The sequence below is a fragment of the Melanostigma gelatinosum genome, assembly GCF_949748355.1.
Source record: "Melanostigma gelatinosum genome assembly, chromosome: 8".
In the NCBI taxonomy this organism is placed as follows: Eukaryota; Metazoa; Chordata; class Actinopteri; order Perciformes; family Zoarcidae; genus Melanostigma; species Melanostigma gelatinosum.
The window spans coordinates 15763030-15783442 of record NC_136641.1 but is presented as its reverse complement, the minus strand read 5'-3'; the positions used below and the strand labels follow the sequence as shown (position 1 = coordinate 15783442).

At 42.3% G+C, this 20413-nt stretch overlaps 2 protein-coding genes across 3 annotated transcripts; both read left to right on the top strand.

Annotated features, from left to right (window-relative positions):
• Positions 1-723: 723 nt before the first annotated feature.
• csad (cysteine sulfinic acid decarboxylase) lies at positions 724-9796 on the top strand. The gene is made up of 14 exons (XM_079273556.1): positions 724-777; positions 871-1010; positions 1097-1223; positions 1308-1398; positions 2860-3082; positions 6317-6396; positions 7390-7444; positions 7631-7747; positions 7855-7919; positions 8050-8131; positions 8224-8423; positions 8985-9036; positions 9129-9218; positions 9355-9796. The coding sequence occupies exons 1-14, from the start codon at positions 753-755 to the stop codon at positions 9526-9528; spliced, it is 1521 nt and encodes a 506-aa protein (XP_079129682.1). The 5' UTR covers positions 724-752; the 3' UTR covers positions 9529-9796.
• Positions 9797-11567: 1771 nt separating this feature from the next.
• On the top strand, positions 11568-18108 carry znf740b (zinc finger protein 740b). Of its 2 annotated transcripts, XM_079274438.1 has the most exons (7): positions 11575-11657; positions 13785-13936; positions 14141-14374; positions 14734-14862; positions 14967-15096; positions 15561-15679; positions 15834-18108. In XM_079274438.1, the coding sequence occupies exons 2-7, from the start codon at positions 13892-13894 to the stop codon at positions 15981-15983; spliced, it is 807 nt and encodes a 268-aa protein (XP_079130564.1). In that variant the 5' UTR covers positions 11575-11657; positions 13785-13891; the 3' UTR covers positions 15984-18108. The 2 variants fall into 2 exon arrangements, with proteins under 2 accessions (XP_079130565.1, XP_079130564.1); XM_079274439.1 differs by lacking the exon at positions 13785-13936 and having other exon boundaries at positions 11568-11657.
• Positions 18109-20413: the final 2305 nt, after the last annotated feature.

The window sequence follows — 20413 nt, the reverse complement described above, 5'->3', positions numbered from 1 at the left end:
ATTAGCTCTTTGGCTGCAGAATCTCCGCCAAAGTTCTCCTGTCAAACGGGTCTTGGAGGAGTACTGCTGGCCTGTAGAGACTTCTGACGAGGACGCACACGCTAGCTCGTCGTTTGGCCAAAGTCGTTTTGGCCCCGAGCTGAATATATTTGAGGACGCTGATTGGCTAAATTGTATGTCACTCATTTATATATTTAATCAGCAATTGGCTAAACTGCTTCACAGACCCGCCTCCTGTGGGCCATTTCTCCATGCCCCCAGCGCTGCTGAGACATGCAGAGAGGCGGAGAGGACGTGCAGGAAAAGCATATATTTTGCGCAGATATCATATTTTACAAATATTACTGGGTATGTCAAAAACACAAATATTGACAATTCATTTATTTGTGGCTCAAGGAGGGGAGCTCAAGATGGGGCCGCGCCCCATGGCCCTCTATTGGCCAGCCGCCAGTGTTCAATTATACTCAGCAAACGCACCCTTGAGAGGATTTTCAGCAAGAAGCAGCTCTGGCGTATAAAGAATAAAACCGACTTTCCATCTCATAATGTATTTTGTGTGTGTGTGTGTGTGTGTGTGTGTGTGTGTGTGTATTTAAAAAAATGAATTATTCTTTTTTTTTGTAGTGATTTTGTATTTGTTTGTTGCTTGCGGAAATGGGCTTCCATACAATTCCCTCCCCCTGCCACGGAACTTTTTCAAGAAGCCATTTTCTGCCGTCTACCTTCTCAGTACAGCCGCTAAAAGGGAAGAGATGGCAAACATGTTCCCGGACCCATGTAAGTAGAGTGTGCTATACATGTCTGTTCTTGTTTATAACTCTTCTGGCAGTGCTTGTTCATGCGTTTAAACTTTAACTGTTCTGACAACAGTGGAAGGGCAGGATTCAGGCATTCTCCGTCACCTGAATGAGCCTCTAGTTGACTATACAGAGGGACAACTCTTCTTGAACGATGCCTTCAAAATTATTATGGAGGAGGTGCTCTGCAAGGGCACGGACGTCAATCAAAAGGTCTCTTGCTGCCTAAAAATCACAATGGTGCCAGATTAGAGTGAGTACTCTGAGAAAAACTCATAAGCCATGTGTTCTTCTGGCAGGTGTGTGAGTGGAAAGAGCCCGAGGAGCTGGCTCTGCTGCTGGATCTGGAGCTGAGGGAAACGGGGGAGCCCTCACACAGGCTCCTACAGAGGGTTAAAGATGTCGCCAAGTACAGCGTCAAGACAAGTAAGACTGCTGAGACACTGATTGTCTATAGATTATCGATTGTCCATTGTTCATTCATGATAAGACTGCTTTGGTTTCTTTCAGGTCACCCACGTTTTCTTAATCAGCTGTTTGCAGGAGTGGACTATCATGCCCTGGCTGGCCGATTCCTCACCGAGGCTCTCAACACTAACCTGTAAGAGTCAACGTAATGTATAACTAAAGCATGTAAGCCCATCATTTTTAGGTGGATGAAAAAGTCTGTTAAATATGATGCGATATATATAAGGTAATGTGACCGTATTAGTCTGTGGAGGAAGAAGTAAATGGAGCAATAACCTGGCACAGAACAGACAGAAACCCACAAGCCATACTCAAAACAGCAAGTTGAGAGCATGTTAATCATTAAAGTAACAGCCAATGATCAAAACCAGGTATGCAAACAGAGACATGGGGCAGGCGAAGTATCAGTCTGGATTATTTTACTATTCTAACACCTTGTGTCCCAAAATGACTTGCAAAAGGCCCCAAGGACTTAAAACGTGTAACTTAACTGTACGCTACTTTATCTGTACTTGTACTTCAGAAGACATTTTCCTGAAATGTTACTGGTAAAGTTTCAGATTTAGATTTTATTCAAAAATATAACTATTCTAATAAGCTGCATAATAAGTCATTAAACTGTCCAGCATCATATTCAAATTGAAAGCTTGAACAGATGTTTAGTACATTTTGTGCTGATAATGCCTCTTTTTCACTTGAGGTTGCAGGATAACCATTGCTCCACTTGGGGTAATCTTAACTATTGTTGCTTAATTTATGTGAGCCTTCAGTCCAAAGGGCCTTTGTCAGCCTTCGTCTTCTTCTACCACTTCCAAAATGTACATTGTCAGTTAGACAAAGGGTGAAAAGCGCTGCTGCTCACAGTCAGAAACACCAGTGAAATATACACTTAGCAGAGCTTATTTCCAAATTAGTGGCTTGTTTTGACATAACTGCCGTGGTTATAAAGAAGAGAGCAGATTTCATTAGCGGAGGTGTTTTGATGGCGGTAAGGTTATTCGTTTTTTAAGTTTGTATCAATTCATAAACCGGGGAAATGCAGTCTTACTCGAGGGGGGACAAACACACCCAAGTCGTGGCTTACTCACAGTCACACTGGTGGAAATATTCGATAATGTGAACAACAAATCCTAACCGTAGTTAGTTTACTGTTAGCAGCCGGTTGGCGGTACATTCCTGCTTGGGTAAATAACGGAGCAAACAGCATAGCAAGATTTCAGAATCTAACTTCATCAGACACGTAGGCCTGTTATTTTATAATTCATTCCCATGCTGCTGACAGCTCCTCTACCGACAGCAGAGTCTCTCCCTAGCACAGCTCCACTTGGAACAGCTGTTAAAGGAGGTTTAATTCAGTAACATGACTATAGGTCCCCAGCAATACACCCGCCATGTGTGGCGTAGATTGGATTAACGGTACTCGAGATATGCAAAGGACACACAGACAGAGATTCCGTGCTTCGTAGGTACAAAGCGTGAGTAAATGTACTAAATTACTTTCCGCTTCTGGTGTGGTAATGTTTGTGTGTGTATAAAATGTAGAATATAATGCAATAGTATGAAATACGACGAACATTTTGTTTGTCAATGGCAGCTACACGTATGAGGTGGCCCCCGTGTTTGTGCTGATGGAGACTGAGGTTCTGAGAGGACTGCGAGAGATGATTGGCTGGACAGAAGGTGACGGTCTTTTCTGCCCAGGGGGTTCTACCTCTAATATGTACGCCATGAACCTCGCACGCTACCAACGGTTTCCAGAGGTCAAAAGTAAGGGGCTGTGTGGTCTCCCAAGACTAAACGTCTTTACATCTTCAGAGGTAAGGATTGGCCATCAAACAGACAGAGATGTTTGTTGACACGCACTGTAGTTTATAGGCATTTCTCATTTTGTACATCCTTGATTCCTTTCCTTGCGAGGGAGGGAGAGAGAGGAGTTAAGGCAACAGACATTTAACAAATTCCTTTTAAAGTGACGTCAATCAATTATGACGTGAGTCACAGCTGCATCAAAGATGCTCTGGAACTGTCTCCGGCTGCATCAGCTGTTCATTGTTGTGCACAACACTTTTGCAACGTTCACAACGTGGTATAATGTGACAAATGTTCAGATGTCACACACAGACACACGTGTATATAGCCTACACATTTTATTGTGTGAAGCACTGCAACTACGAAGAAAGAGTGACTTATGATTGAGTGATATATTCTATATATATATATTCTATGCACACAAACAGTCCTGTCTATCTATATGACAACATGAAATACAGCAAATGAGGGCTAAATGCAAGAGAACGGTCTTATCGATTTGATGTCCGCAGCTGTTTGTACCTCTAAACCAGTGATTTTCAACCTTTTTTGAGCCGCGGCACACTTTTTACATTTACAAAATCCTGGGGCACACCACCAACCAAAATGACACAAAAAGACACTAACACAGTACATATAATACATATAGTTAATAATATAGTTTCTAAATGTATTTGTACTCACTTAGTGTGAAACCTGGGCCTGTTTCGATGAACACAACATGGATATCCTGGCAGGAATGGTAGAAAGACACACACAAAGCTCTTCCTCAACAGCTCTCACTCTCTCTCTGTTTTTAGTTTTTATCGCTGTCAAGCTTGAGAAGCTCAGCTCACACAGATATGTGGTTGAAAACGGGAGCAATGTCAAAATAGCTTTGTTGGCCAGAATGGGGAACTCCTTGGCAACAGCTAACCAAAAACTGTCCAAAGGAAGATCAGCAAAGTTTAGCTTTAAACCACGATCTTGTTTCAGTTCAATGAGTTCCTCTTGCTCCTTTAAAGTCATGTCCTTTCCAGCAACGGATGCTGAGCTGTATGGGTCCCTAACCCAGTCAAGGCATTCTGTGAAGGCTGAAGAGAAATAAAATGACAACTTCTCCTCCAGAGTTTTCAAATGTTTGCCAATCACCTCGCACATTGCAGCAGTGTTGCCATCCTGCAGTTTCTCGGTGAGTGGGAACATCTCAAGGTTGCCACGCTGCACATGTTGTTGCCAGAGCTGCACCTTTAAACGGAATCCGTTCATTTTGTCAGTGCTTGTAAGCAGGTTTTCATTTCGGCCTTGCATCCGTGTGTTCAGTTCATTCAGATGATGAAATATATCAGCCAGGTATGCCAGCTTTGCACACCACTGATCACTTGCAAGCAGCTTTGAGAAATCGGGCCTCTCGTCTGTCAGAAACACTTTAAGTTCCTCTCGGAGCTCATACACACGGGCCAGCACTTTGCCGCGCGACAGCCACCGGACCTCCGTGTGGAGCAATAACACTTTATGTTCCGCTCCCATTTCCTCACACAGAGACGCAAATAAGCGAGATTTCAAAGGTCGCGTCTTCACAAAGTTCACTAAGCGCACAACATCATCCAACACAGGACCTAGATCTGCTGGTAAGGTCTTTGCAACGAGGGCCTCACGGTGCAAAAAACAGTGCGTAACAGTAACAGCTGGGTTTCTTTCTTTGACCCTACTTACGAAGCCTTTGATGCGCCCGACCATCGCTGCGGCTCCATCAGTGCAGACACCTGTGCAGTTTTCCCACGTAAGCCCGCTTTTGTCAAGATATTCCGACGTGACCCGAAATATTTCATCTCCTGTTGATTTTTCTGGCAGTGCCTTGCAAAATAGGAAGTTTTCTCTAATGGCTTCTCCATCCACAAAACGCACGTTGGCCAAGAGCTGACAATGTCCACTAATATCCGTCGACTCATCAAGTTGCAAGGCAAATTTCTTACTGATGCGCATCTTTTCCAAAACAACAGTTTCTATGTCCGCAGACATGTCATCAATACGTCTGGCAATTGTGTTATCTGAGAGAGGCACTTTAGCGATCTCTTTGGCCGCGTCAGGGCCGAGCATCTCATTCACAATGGCTTTACAAGCTGGCAGTATTCATGTTTCTGCCACGGTGTGGGACTTTTTTGTTTTAGCTACGAGTTCAGCAACAAGGTAGCTAGCTTTGAGGGCTCTCTCGTTTACCTTTGTGGTTTTTCTCAAAACAGTTGCCTGTTTCTCATTGTTTGTACGTAAGCGTACAAAATAGTCCATCGACTTGTTTTGAACGGAAGGGTGTTTCGTTTGGAGATGGCGTTTAAGCTTGCTTGGCACTATGGCGCTATTGGATAGCTTCTCACCACACACCAAGCACAGCGGACTCGGTGCCGTAGCATCCCCGGTGAACGTAAATCCAAATGAAAGATAGCTTTCGCTGTATTGCCTCGAGCTCACCGTCTTGTCTTTTTTCTTTTGTCGACCACTCATACTTGGGCCTTCATCTGGGTCAGAATTTTGTCCAGGGCCCTGTTCGGCATTTGCATTTTCCCTTCTCAAAAACTTCTCCATCACTGTCACCTTTTTTTTTTTTTTTTTTCATCACTGTCACTTGCTCGTCTTGCTTTGATCCCAAACTGTCACTGTCACGTGTCGCGCAGCACTAACTCTATTGTCTTTACAGGTATTTAAATCCCTCTGCTGCCACCCACTGCCATAGAAGAGTATTACATTATCTGCGACACTTTATTACAGCACAGACACCCGACAATGGTTAATTAGGTGATATTAGAAAATTTCCCACGGCACACCTGACGATCTCTCGCGGCACACTAGTGTGCACACCGGTTGAAAATCACTGCTCTAAACATCATGTCACGATTATAGCAGTTGAACTGGATGTCTCCTACGTTTAATATATAAATACAAGTAATATCCAGGGGAAATGTTGTCAAAGAATTTGTTTAGAAAAGCGTGTTATGAAGCACTACACACCAGCAGTGAGGGGCAGAAAGTCTGATCCTTCATTTGATCATCTTAAATAACTACAAATTCTGAATACAAAAGGAACTGTTACATTTGTAGAGTTCTGGTTTGCGATCATTCCACGCCTCTTTTATTCGTAACTGGTGCTGAAAAGGCTTCCGCAAAGGATACAGCGGTGTTTCCTCCCTCATAGCTCTTCCGGCGAGCTCCGAGGGGGCAGAAGAAAATCGAGAAACGAGAAATGCCCTACGTGTTGTTTTTTTCAGAGCCATTACTCTGTGAAGAAAGGGGCTGCCTTCCTGGGAATTGGGACAGACAATGTTATCATAGTGCAAGTGGATGAAAGGTAAAGTGTTTTTCATAATAACAGCTGAAACCATTGATAATAAATGAGCTCGTTCATTTTCATGATCAATTAAGTGCTTAAAGGTGCATATAAGTGATTCAGAGCATAAATATAGCAGCAAACTATTGGCATGTAAATATACAGTGGATGATGTTTACCTGGAGGTGTGAATCTTCACTGGCGATTGACTTGTCAACGATTCGAAAGCATCACAATGTATCTTCGATATTTTCGATACTGCTGTACATGGCTACTTTTTCAAAAGTTAAAAGAAGCAGTCAGATAAATCGGAACTCCCTTTATATGTAGAAAGTGCTTTCAAAAATCTGATAAACTGTTAATGATATAAAAAGGTGTGTGTGAACCACCTCAGCACATTACAAAAACAAAACAAAAAATGATTCTGCAGTGCATTCCAAATGGATCTGTAATCTACAGAAATAAGGTTTTCACATAGAAGCTTCAGGGCATTGAATGCTTATGGCATTTTACACTGCAAGAATTAGCCTAGCGGTTAGCTGACTTTTCCTTACTCATAGCCCCTCTACTCCTACATGGTTTAAGTCCCTGTATCTCCTGACAGAACAACACCACAGTTACATTTCAACCTGCATGCACATTGTTTTCGCTGCATCGATGCAGAGTCGTTCGCGTCGGCATCGCAATGCATCTCAGAATCGAAACATTTTACCTCCTCTGTCGAATGCGCTTGCTTTTAGTGTATGGTTGTTCATGTGAGCGTGCCCCACTGACGAGATCACTGCTGCCGCTCTGCAGAAGCGTAGCACCCACCCTCTCTCTTGTATTGTAAGCACTATTGGCACCGTAAACCGCGAGCCGCCGGCTCAGCCGTCACCATGTTGTGAGCTGTTAAGAGGCAATAGAAATGCTCCCAATCGATGATGATTATTCAAAAATCGATGCTTTATAATTGTTTGTTGCAGCCCTATCATTCAAAATGTTAACTTCTCTATGTTCTCTTGTGCGCTTCAGAGGCCGCATGATTCCAGACGACCTGGATGAAAAGATAAAGCTGGCACAGTCTCAGGTCAATTCACTGGCCTTCAGTAACTACTAAGATGTAACGCATGTTCTGGTTTTACGGTCTCTTGTATTGGTTTTAACAATAATTATCCACAAAGTTGAACTAACCATAAAACACTTTGTACATCTTGCAAACCGGAGAGCAGCAAGTGCAAGAAGGCTTTGTTCATTTTCGGTTTGTGTCTACCAGGGTGCAGTGCCATTCTTTGTAAGCTGCACGTCAGGGACCACAGTGCGAGGTGCGTTTGACCCACTGGACCGCATAGCTGATGTCTGCGAGAAACACAAGCTCTGGATGCACATAGACGTGAGTCATCCTGTCGAAGACAAATCCATGCCTGTTGATAAGCTTCTGTTGTATTTGTTCAAATTTAAGAACATGCAGAGATTTGTCTGTTTTGTTGTGTTTTTCAGGCGGCCTGGGGAGGGAGCGTCCTCTTTTCCAAGCAACACAGCCATCTGATGAAAGGGGTTCACAGGTATTAATATGCATGCCAGAAATAGCATGTTTCATGTTTTGAGTAAGGCCACATTTTGTGCCGATATGGTCATATAGAGATATAGACAACATAGATTATGATGTGGGTGTTTTTATGTGTCTGTGAAAAGAGCAAATTCGGTCGCCTGGAATCCACACAAGATGCTGGGGGCTGGACTGCAGTGCTCTGTCTTGCTACTACAGGATACCACGGTTTGAGGCTACAGCATTATCTGATACACAAAATAAAGGTCTGTGTTTCAAAAAAAAATCTTTGACAATCAGTCATTTCTTCTTGTCCTCAGAACTTGTTGAAGAAGTGCCACAGTGCCAACGCCACATACCTCTTCCAGCAAGACAAGTTCTATGATGTGAATCTGGATGTCGGGGATAAGTCAGTGCAGTGCAGCCGCAAGGTTGACTGTCTGAAGTTCTGGTTGATGTGGAAAGCTGTTGGCTCCATTGGCTTTACCGAGCGTGTGGACAAAGCTTTTAGCCATGCAAGGTAGGCATGCAGCTGTAGCACAACACGAGCCTGGTGAAGGTTGAGACAAGCAGCAAATTCCAAATGATCTCATCCATATTACATTACAATCATTTAGCAGACGCTTTTATCCAAAGCGAATTACAATTCAGATTCTATCACATTTCTACACCGTAGGCACAGCTACGGGAGCAAATTTTTGCGGTTAAGTGTCTTGCTCAAGGACACATTGACATGCAACTAGCAGAGCTGGAGCCAGGGATCGAACCACCGACCCTCTGAAGGACGGCCCTGCTCTCCACTTAGCCAGAGTCGCCCCATATGAGGCATAGGCTAATTTGAAAGCACTGCAATTTATCTGTTTTCATGTTGTAAGCTTTTCAGTGAGTTGGCTTATTTAGGTCTTTCTTAATATAAACATAAAGGAAGAAGGATCATTTGGGTCCATGTTGCACAGCAGGTTAAGATACTTGTAGGCTTCTTTTGACATCTAATCCCCCCCCCATTTTCCTCATCTTTGCTAACCATTGAGTTATGATCCAAGCCAACAGGAAGTGAAAATGTATAACATCTCTCCTGCAGATATCTGGTGGAGCAAATGAAGAAAAGAGAGGGGTTTCACCTTTTGCATGAGGTAAGGAAATATCTCAAGCGTACTGACAAAGATAAGGTGTTTTTCTCGTTGAAAAATGTTTATCACCTGTGTTTGTTTGTCTCCATGGACAGCCAGAGTTTGTGAATGTGTGCTTCTGGTTCATACCACCCAGTATGAGGGGGAAGGAAGGGAACGCAGATTACCAGGACAGACTGGCAAACGTAAGTTTCTGTATCAGTGGACTGGGAAAGACGAAAGACAACACACACACAAACATGATGGCCACCATCTTCAAGTATGTGCAACACATCTGAATCAAACAGTTAACTCTGTGCGTGTGTCTTTTTGTTCTTAAAGGTAGCTCCGGTCATCAAGGAGCGCATGATTAAGCAAGGCACCATGATGGTGGGCTACCAACCTTTGGGAAACAAGGTCAACTTCTTCCGCATGGTTGTTTTCTCTCCGCTGCTTTCTCAGAAAGACATGGACTTCTTCATTGACGAAATTGAAAGACTGGGAATTGACTTGTGAGCAAAACCCAACCTACAAGATGTGTACCCCTTGACTATCTAGAATGCAGGGTTATGCACAAAGCTTGCCATAATAATGTCTCAAATTGTAACAAACAACCAAACTGTGATTTGATCGATTTAAGACGGTTATGATGATATATGGAGAGATTCTCAACCCTGAAATCTGAAGACAAAAAAAACAAAGAATGAATAAATAAATAACTGGTCACTTTCTTCATAAATGTCAAGAATTAAAATAAAATAATTGGGACTTCATTTGAATTGAATTGAACTTGTTTGTGGACTTTATTGTCAAGGTGTTTTGAACCATTTCAAGTGAATTAAGCAACTGTTCAAATTGGCTCTGTTCACTTTTTTGAAACAATTTTTGCACAACTGGAGAACTGGATGTGTCCTTTAATATTTCACCTTTTGTCCACGGTACAGTTTCTGAATGGAAGGCTTTCATTCAAGTTTCAAGTTATTTATGATGGAACGCAGATTAATTTCAGAAGCAGTCATTGTCGATAAGAATCTTGGATCTCAAACTTGCTACAACAATGGTAATTAATATGTAAAGTAAAATGAAACTAAATGAGAATCAGACATATATTAGTGCAAGTTAGAATATAGCACCATTTTATGTCTTGGATTCTCATTTTGTTTTTTTAGAGACTGTCAGATGATCCCCCTTATTTGACTTCATAGCTGTATGGCTGCAACCACCGATTATTTTCATTAATGTTTTGTATCCTAAAACATCAGAAAACGGTAAAAAAATAAATAATCCCATCACACTTTCTGTTGCTTGGTGTGGTGGCTTGAAATGTCTTGGTTTCTCTGACCAACAGTCTCAGTCATCAAAGATTGTTCATTATAATGTACGACTAGGTGGAAGGAGTAATAGAGTATGGTACGCAAATAGAAATATAGTTACATTGTAGAAAATGTATTCAAGTAGAAGTACCAAAAATGTCGGCTATTTGAGTAAAAGTAAAAAGAAAGTAGGTAGGTACTGTGTTTTATCGAAAAAGGAGGGGGGGTGTATAAAAATAAGACATGCAAAATGGGATGTCATTAAGTGTCAACTTATACACCAGTGGAAAAAATCAGCAACAAGACCCCTTCTGTCAAAACCAACAGATGGGCATTCTGTAGTCCATAAAACTGATTATCAATTATACAAATACACAACTTGCTTCCTCAGTAGCCTCAAAGAACCAAAATAGACAATGATCAGACAATTAAGCTGCGGCACCCTGTAAGTTTTGAACACCCGAAGTCCTCTAAAATCTGCTCAATGTTCAACTTCTCTCGTAGGTCATTCTCACAGCAACCAGTCCACTCTCTGGTCCCACAGGCTCATCGAATTCAAAACGTTTAGAGTTGAGTGAGGCTCATCAGGGATTAACAATCTCAAACAGCCCTCACTCGCCTCACGGAAGGTATAAATTCCTCAGTGGAGGATGCACCAGACCATGGATTTAGCATGTTAGCCAGACCCAGAGTGCCCCTTCTGTACAGTTCACGAAATTGTGGTTGTGTCACTTAGCGGGGCTGGCGGGTGGTGGTGCATTAAATCAGATAAGTAAGATAGATGCAGACACACCTGCAGTTCTGAATATCAATCAATTCAATGTGATTTTATTGGCATGGAAGTTTAAAAACCAAAAAACAAACACAAAACAAGTTTTCCATTCTGATTTGAACACAGTTTATCGATACTTTTTCATGTGACTTTTGCTTTTACTTTGTAACAGATGCAACTTTAAATGTAGTTAAGTGCTTCGTGTGATAAATTATAACGTAACGTTTCTGGGATAAAAATGAAATGATCGATTTTTTTTAACGTTATAGGGAAAAAACGACTTTGTTGCCATAACGAGAGTATATTTAATTCGCTATTTCCAATGTCTGCAATTAAATGATTTTAATGTTGATTAATAATGCCATCCATGGGCTCACTCCCTCACAGCTATGGCCGCATTTGTGGGTCGTTGAGCTTCGGTCACGTGACAAGGCGTTTGGCCAATCACCACTCGCTCCGGGCAGCACTTCCGGTGGCGTTTCCTGTCAGTGTTTGTAAACTGAGAAAAAATTGGAAGTGCGACAAAAAATAATAACCTACAAAACTCTAAAAATCGAAAGGTAAGTGGTCGCTTTGCACACGAATTTCCTTCGCAACTATTGACAACATCTCACGATCAGCTACGTGTCTGTTTGTAGCCGCTGTGGCCGGTGAAGGAGATGTTATTTGGCGGTCGGCGCTGAGCCTGCACCGCACGCCCTGCCTGGCTGTTGTTGTGTTGTCTGGGGCGCGGGTGGGGGGGTCAGTCATACAAGAGTTGTACCAAAACCCAACTCCTGGCTGGCTAGCTAGCTAGCAGGTTAGCCTTTTCTGTTTCATTCAGCAGAGCCTCTCAGCATGCTTCACATTGTTCAACCTATTGTCTAAACACCGCCTCCCCCCCGTGGTCTCGAGATAGAGTCCCGCTTGATTAGTGAAGCTCATTTGTTCGGAGATGACCGCTTTTTCAACAGAAACTCGTAACAAACCAACGTTTGCAGGATTAGTCGCTAGCGAGCTCACTTGTGCACAAATGCACCATTTTATAAAACGGCCATCGTGTTTGTTTTTGCGAGATCATAAACCACACGCTTCAAATGAGTGACGCACATCCCAATCCGTTTCAATTCATGGCTAGATACAAGAAAACATCTTCCACTGAAGTGAGCAATAGGCTAGTTGTGTTTGTTTACTATCAAAGCTTTTGTGCATGGGCTGTGTATATCCATCTGCTGTGTGATTTTCAATTCCACAAAAAACTGCAATAATCGTAATGCTCCCTGTGGTTTATCAGTCAATGAGTAGGTCTGTGTGTTGTGGTTTTATGTTAATTTGTCTGGGAAATCATTTCTATATCAAATATACAGCTTTCCAGAGCCATGGATTAACCACTCCCCGCTGAGTTTATGGCCATTCTCTTTAATTTAAAGGACAAACTGCTTGATATTTTGAGCGTGTTCAGGTGTTGTATGCTCAACTCAAACCAAGAGTTAGTCCTATTTTCCAGATTCATTGTAAGTGTGTAGGGTCTAGAAACAGCTGTTTTGTGTTCTACATTTAAAACAATGTGTTGTAACAGCCACACAAAGCATTAAAATAGCTATCCCACATACTTACGGATGCAATCAGTAATGAATGTGTCTCAGTCTCTAGTTCAGTAAGTACGAATTAACTGCTCAAGAAGTCAGACACTTTCTCGGGTATTAGAGGTATTATTGCAAACATCATTTGGCTGTTTAAATAAGTAAAGTACAACATAAACGCCCACTGACTGAAGGTAATAGAGGAAACATGGAAGATGAGAAAAATTCCCTTGCAAATGTTTGTTGTACGTTACAAATATATACACACAATGTCTTCGTCTTATTATTAGTTATTTTTACACGATACCTATTAATTCCAAGAAAATACTGTGGTGTTCGACCATTATCATGCAATGCCTTAGAATTGCACCACAGGTCATTGAGTCATGGGGGGCTGCACAACTCATTTTAATTTGATCAGACTCGTTACATGGTCGTTGTCGTGCTGCCGAGGCGTCCCGGCCTTCACATCTTATTCTACAGATGTAAGAAAACATCTTTGTTTGATACAAATCCTTGCAAAAATCACACCTCAAACATTTTAATGTTTTAAAATGATCGCAAATAATATCACAATTGCAATATCAGTCAAAATATTCGCAATTGCATATATTTTTTTCAAAATTGTCCTCATGGAGTAGATAATCATTGCACCTGTAACCTCAGTGCCAGGTTTGATTGCCCAAAATCCAGTTCACTGTATTAATCGAAAACATCCGATCATAGCCTGTATTACATTTTATGATGGCCATAATAATTTAATATACGGTAGATAAAACTGTGCTTACAGCGCACTTGCTGCTCTCAAACAGCAGCTTTTTTTTTAATACTTGTCTTTTATATATTTCAGTATTATAAAGGCTTTATGTATTTTGCTTTATTTTATTTTTTCCCGTTTTCCCATTCGATGTTTCTTTTGCTTTCTGTCGACCCTGGAACATGGCATGCACCAAACCATTGGGGCTTTCTTGCCTGAAACCTGCGCATAAGAGTGCTGGACCTACATTTTTGGTCATAAATCCAGATTTGGTGATTGGTAAAAGTCATTAAATCAATCTGGATTTCTAGCTCCTCATTGCGGCATGTAAAAATGTTAGCCTCATGTTGTCATGCCTCTACTTTCAGGCTTTGGCCCCAGAGGATTTGGGTGGGTGTGGTCTCTTCTGTTACCCCTCATCCTAAGTGAAGCCCCCTCTGTTCCCACAAACACACACGCATTCAAACCCCCGACGATGACACACCATTCTAACAACTCTGGTCGAGACCATATGAAATGGGTCAGTGGAAGTCTCTTCACCATCATGTTTTTAGCTTGTACTCCCAATCCTAATGCCAGTGCATTTCTCTGTAACTCTCATTACTCAACTCCCATTACTCAACTCCTTCTCATTCCCCTGACTCCTCGTCTCTGTGAGGAGTCCTGCGCCGCGCCCCCCCCCCCCCTCCCTCTTTCTGCTCTGACATGGTGTTTGTATTGCCAGGCTGGGTTGCTGGGCTGCGAGGCGGTGCTCTCCAGCATGGCCCTGATGCAAGCCAACAACATCCCAGGCCAAAAGAGGATGATGTCACCGTTGGGTCAAGGGCACAGGTCCAGTCCCGAGAGCCACCAAACCCACTCGCAGCACACCCACAACCACCACGGACACCAGGTTCACCATGGACAACCCCACCACAGTAACATGGGCCACCCTTCAGCCGGGAGCTGTCCACCCTTGGTATGAGAGAGAAGCCTGTTAAAGCTGTTAGTGCTGACTGTTATTTCTTTGCTTTCATGAACACAATTTGGTAATTGTGAAATGCTGACACATTCATGGAGTAATTATAATTTCTCCGATGAACTTTTTTTAATATTGCAATATTTTTTAATAAATTGTCATTCATTATGTGTTCATACATCAGCCCGCCCACAGGAGGAGTTCTAGTTGTTGGCAAATACATGAATACCTGCTCACAGCTACACTATAGTGAACCATTTAGTCTATGTTTATACACGGCGTATAGACGGGGTTGAAGTATTATCCTGTATATATACCTGTGTGTTTACGTTACTTACTACCGTTTCTTCCTTCAAAAGCTGATACGAAAAGACGGGGATTATCACTCATCAAGAATGATGGATGGAAAGGACATGCAAGCAAACCAGAATATGCAACCCAAGAAGAAGCACAGAAAATCAGGGTCATCCAGTAAAGTGAAGGTGGAGGTAAGGATGGTTACAAAGCTACAATTTTAGGAATACGCGCCAAAGTGCAGAGATCTACCCTTGATCATCAGCTCTCTTTCAACTAATTTTGTCGTTGTCGTTAGCATTTACTTCCACAAATCGATATGAGCGATGACAGTTCCTTGAAAGTCCAGAAGAACTTCATCTGTGACCACTGCTATGGAGCTTTCCGGAGTAGCTACCACCTCAAGCGACACATCCTTACACACACAGGTGAGAACTCACAGCGCACGTCTTCAATGCTGTCTTTCTCACTCTTCTACGTGTGGTGGTTAGATATGGGAGACGGGGTAGTGTTATGAGTAATGAGTCCACTATTCAGCCAGTGAAGCAGTCTTCTTAAATTCCATCTGCTTATTTTAAACTACAAAGAAAAGCACAGACTCAAACCTTCTTAAATGATTTAAAGAACTAAATTGGGCGTGTACAGTTGTTTTAATGTATAGTATTTATGTTTTTAATTAGTTATAATGCCGTATACCTATTTCTCCCTGTCCTCACTCTTCTTTGTGTGAAAGTTGGTCCTGTGTTAGTCCACATGTGTGTGCAGCTCTTTTGGCCAGGACTCGCAAAAAAGAGATTCAAAATGACGAATTAATTAAAAGAATATCTTGCCTCCAGTGAAATAGTGAGACTTGATATATATATACTGCTAAATGGTCGGCTTGTGTTCACAGGAGAGAAGCCATTTGCTTGTGACGCGTGCGACATGCGGTTTATTCAGCGTTACCACCTGGACAGACACAAGCGGGTGCACAGCGGAGAGAAGCCGTACCAGTGTGATCGCTGCCATCAGGTTAGCCCTTGTTTCAGTTTGGCTTATATGCTTCACGTTTCCATTTTGTACTTTTAGGTTTCTGCATTTTAGTCAGGATCAAATAAATCCATCTGTCAGCATTGTCGGTATGATTACTCTGCTAACTGAAACGCACGTCTTTCCTTGCCTCCAGAACTTCTCCCGGACAGACAGGCTGCTGAGACACCGGCGCCTGTGTACAGTGGGGATGAGCAAAGAGGAAAGCCAGTTCTCACAGGATGCATCCGCCCATCCAGCTTCCTGGAGCCCCCTACAGCCTTCCAACAACCGTCTGACTGTCTGACCCTCCGCTCCCCACAGAGACCCAACAGACAGCAGCCTGCAGCTCAGTAATGTCACACGTTAGAGCTCTACAGTACTGTAAGCTGAAAACAGCGTTGCTTAATCACAACCAAACTTTACTTTTGCTCTCGCCAGCTCATTCACAGAGCTCGATAATGGATTTTTATATTTTTTTTATCTACTGTTCCATTTACAACCCAGACAAAAGGGGAAGGACTAATTCATGATCTTGGACAACAGGTCTTGGTACTACTATGGCAATAACTGAATTAAAAATGCACACGGCTCCTTTTATCTGAAAGGTTGCAGGTATTTTTTTTGCTGTTTCTGCCGAGGGATTGCAAGTATTTTTGACTGTGTTGACTGTCACCGTATCGCGCAGCATCTCTTAGGTTCTCTCCTTTTGACCTGCAAACAACCCCAGTGCTGGCCTCTACTCCATCTGGACAGTTCACTAAAGGACACACACACACAACTGTGTCGCTTCTCAGTGTTCAACTTCTCCTCATTTTGTGTTCCTTACGCTACTAATTCTGCACCAGCTACTGCTCAAAGGTCACAGCAGACTTGTGGTCCTATTCAATACTGAAGGTGTGCGTAACACATCTGAAATTCAATTTTATGTAATTTTTTTACAACCGTGATCTAAGCATGAATCGGGCTTATTACAGAGTAGAATGCAACTGGTATTCCATTTTCACTTCATGTAGAAGATCACCTTTTTAAAAAAATAAAATGGATTTCAAATAGTTTCTTACGTGCTATTCGCCTCGCTGTAAAACTGGATTACAGATGTGTACAAACAGGTGGAAACACACTAAAAGTTAACTAGATGCTCCTGAAATGTAAAATGTCCAACTAATGCCAACATTAGTTAAGTTGTGTAGCGACTGTTGGCTTACAATCCTCACTGTTCTACCTTGTTTTAAAGGGGTTTGTCCTGACTGTCTATATATTACACTGTTGAAATACAGCTTTTGTAGGAAGAGCCGAGGCTTTTTTTTTTATGCTCTTGGAAAAAAAAAAAAAAAGTTACTGCGCTTCTTTATCCTTTAATGACTGGATGTAGAAACCGCCTGTCTGTTGAAGGAATTCGAAATGAAGGTGCCTCTGTAATAACCCGCTCAATATAAATTGTTTTTACTGTCTCTCTGTTCCCACAAACAACTGTCAGTCTTGTTTTTTTTCCTGCTCAGCGTTTATAGATCTTCCTGAATTTGAAAACGTCCGTCCTTTCAAATGTATTTTGGTAAGTGAGGCGGGACAGCGTGTGATCAGAAATCCTGGGATTTACCCTGAAAGCCCTTGAGAGTATGTCAGCACTCATCTCAATTAAAACTAGTCCAAGGCCTAAAGTTAACTTCAGCTGGAGGTACTGGGGAAATGTGGTGCAGATTAGTCCAATTCAGAGCCCCGATCAATTCAAACTAAGTATTTTTTCGTTCATCCCCAGAGTCCGAGAGCTCTCCGAGAGCTCTCCTCTGTCTTGACCTAACTGAATGTGATCTGAACACAGTGCCATGTCATTTCATCGCCAGGTTAACCGTGAGCGTCTTCAATGAAGATGACGAGCTGTGGACAGGGGAATACACGGTCCGCGTGGTGTCTTGTAAAGTGATAACCTACATGATGTTATTTTTAGGCCTCTGTAAGATGAAGTCAGACTGTAAACACTGGACTGAAGATGTTAGCTCAAATGTAGAGGATCGTATTGTAGACTGGTACTTCTGCTGTCAGACTTTTAGATTATGTAAAGGGAGTTTGGGGCCTACCACTGAGTTGACTTTTTATGAAGTTAATATATATTTAAATTGTATTAGGGGTAGAGAATAGTATGTATGGGACCTACACTTCAAAAGAAAATCAAAGTATTTACAAAGTTATAATCCTTAGTCTGATGATTTCTTATGACAACTGAAAAGTCGTCTCTCAACTTGCTATTAGGAGTCAAATAAAAGCTGCCACTCTTGCTTTTGTTAGTCTAGCAGCCATGATTAGTCAGCATATTTTTTTCTTTTGCATGTATTTGTTGGATCTTCTCCACATTTAGTTTTGGAAAGGAGTATTTTTTATGTGAGCCCCACCTTTTTCTGTCATTTCAGGGGTGAAGTGAAATCTATTTAGACTCAGTCAATCATTCTGTAGTGAACGGAGTTTTAGGGCCCCAAGTCTCAATAAAGCTGTTACCTCTTTTTAAACAAATGCTTGTTCAAATCTGTGTGAGCCATTTCAGCTGCCTTCCACTTAGAACAATGTAAAATGTTCAAATGGCTGTAGAGACTGCAAAACGTTTCAGAAATATGTAATGTGCCAGTCTTGTCAGCAGATGGCAGCCATGACTACGGTACATGAGGGGCAATATTCTCTATAGCGGGATGAAAAAACACCAAATAAATGTTTTCCCATATTCGTGGAAAATGATCACACAATACTGTAAAAAAAACCACCGAGAAGTAATTAACATAAATGGGATAGAAGCAGATAGTCCTCACTTTCTATTGCTCCTCTCGTTTGTTGTTATAATAAATGAAATGGGAGAACATGGTGCGACACACATGAACGAGTCTTGGGAGGCAAGTGTGTGGAAAACAAGCAGTGAGATCAATGCCAAAAGGGGAACTCCTGCCTCCACATCAATTTGGCATTAATGCAAAGTTTGGGTCAGAAGACCGTCGATCTGCATTGAGACGGGTAAATATCACATTATACACTGTACATTATTTTGGTACAAACTCCTTAATCATCCTACACTGTATGAGATGATGGCAATTACAATTTGTATTTCAAATTAGGCTGCAAGTTTTACTTAACTATTCTAATCTACTTTTCAAAAACATTGATTTTCTGAAATAATGACAAATCTCCTTGAACCAAAGTCTTAAAACTGAGTCCTTTTTTTCTGATCATTCAGAACCCAAATCCAAATTCAGTGATTAATTCCCTCTTTAATGCCTCAAATAATCAACTAGCAGTAGAGTTTGATCATATTGGTCGTTTTATACAAAGCCGAGACAGAACCACAAGAGGGAGGTGTATCCCAAACAACCTTCCTCGAGACGGTAACAAACAGACGTTACTTGCATTGTGCAAAGCCAAGTGTTCTGTAGCTTTCAGGGGCTTTGGCTTTTTGGTCATCGTGAAAGCGGAGATGATGAATATAACTCGTTCATGGGCCAATCACTGATATCATGGCCTGGAGTTGGTTGGGAATATATGACCTAAATCTGAATTTACAATCCACTCTTTGGAACTTGCAATTAAATGTTAAGTTTAGGTCAAAACAGTCACATGGAGTTTGCTAAATCCAATTTTATTACAAAACTTGGAAAAAACATAGACCACAGTCAGTCCTTTAAAGAACTAAGATTTGCTATAGGTGTTGGTCGAATGAAGAATGAAGTCAAACTGGGTAATTAAACAGTTTTATGTCTGTGTGGCGACAACACATTCTTTGGTAAAAAAGGAAGAATTTCTTCGAGTGCATTGGCCCGTCATTGTGACTGCGTAGGTATTGCCACATCTGTCTTACGTTCGGCGGATCATACCCTTTAGCACCTTCCTCCTTGCTATTGACCAGTTCCTTAATTAAAGCATTAGGATAGGCAGGATGAGATCAGCATCAAGGCTGCTGGGAGTGTGCGCCTTCCCCCATGGGAGACATCCCCTCCCTCTGCAGCCTGATTTACAGCACCCACAGGCCCCTGGCACTTAACAATGGACCTCTTTAAGTGAGGTAGATGGGGAGGCGACCAGAGAGGGGGAGATAACACTCCATCTTCATACACAAAGTGCTGAAATCATCTCGGTTTGAAATCATCTCGGCGAGACAGACTGATCACGGAGTCAGTCCAGAGTTAAAGTGTAGGAGTGCTGCCTTGTGCTCAGTCTGGCTCACTCCATCAGGGAGGAGAGCTCTGTTTAAGAGTGACAGCCAACTCTCTACAAGCTCACCTCTCCTGTCAGAGGGATACAAAAAATAGGCTCTCCAAACAGAAATCCCCCCCCCCCCCCCCCCCCAACAGCAGTAAATCTCAGGTGACTGTGCATACTGTGTTCTGTATACATGTGGGTGGATCAGAGGTTCACAAAAACAAGCACTCAGAAGCAGAAAGGTTCTGTCTCCCACAAATGTTTGGCTGCCTCCTGATCAAATACACCTCAAGCTCACGGCAAATGATTGAAACCCTCCCAACAATAGCTGCTGCTATCTCCCTCTCCCCGAGGTGTGGGAGAGCCTTTTCATCTCAGGCTTTGATTAATAAAGGAATCGCTGGTGATCTGCCCCCCCCCCTCGACATCCATCATGCCTGTGACAGCCCACCTCTCTGTGTTAATTAGCGTTGCTATTTAAGCTGTCTGAGGTGTTCCATGGCCGTCAGCGTGGTGGTGGTGGTGCTGCTCATCATTAAAATTTCAATTCCTCTTTCCGGG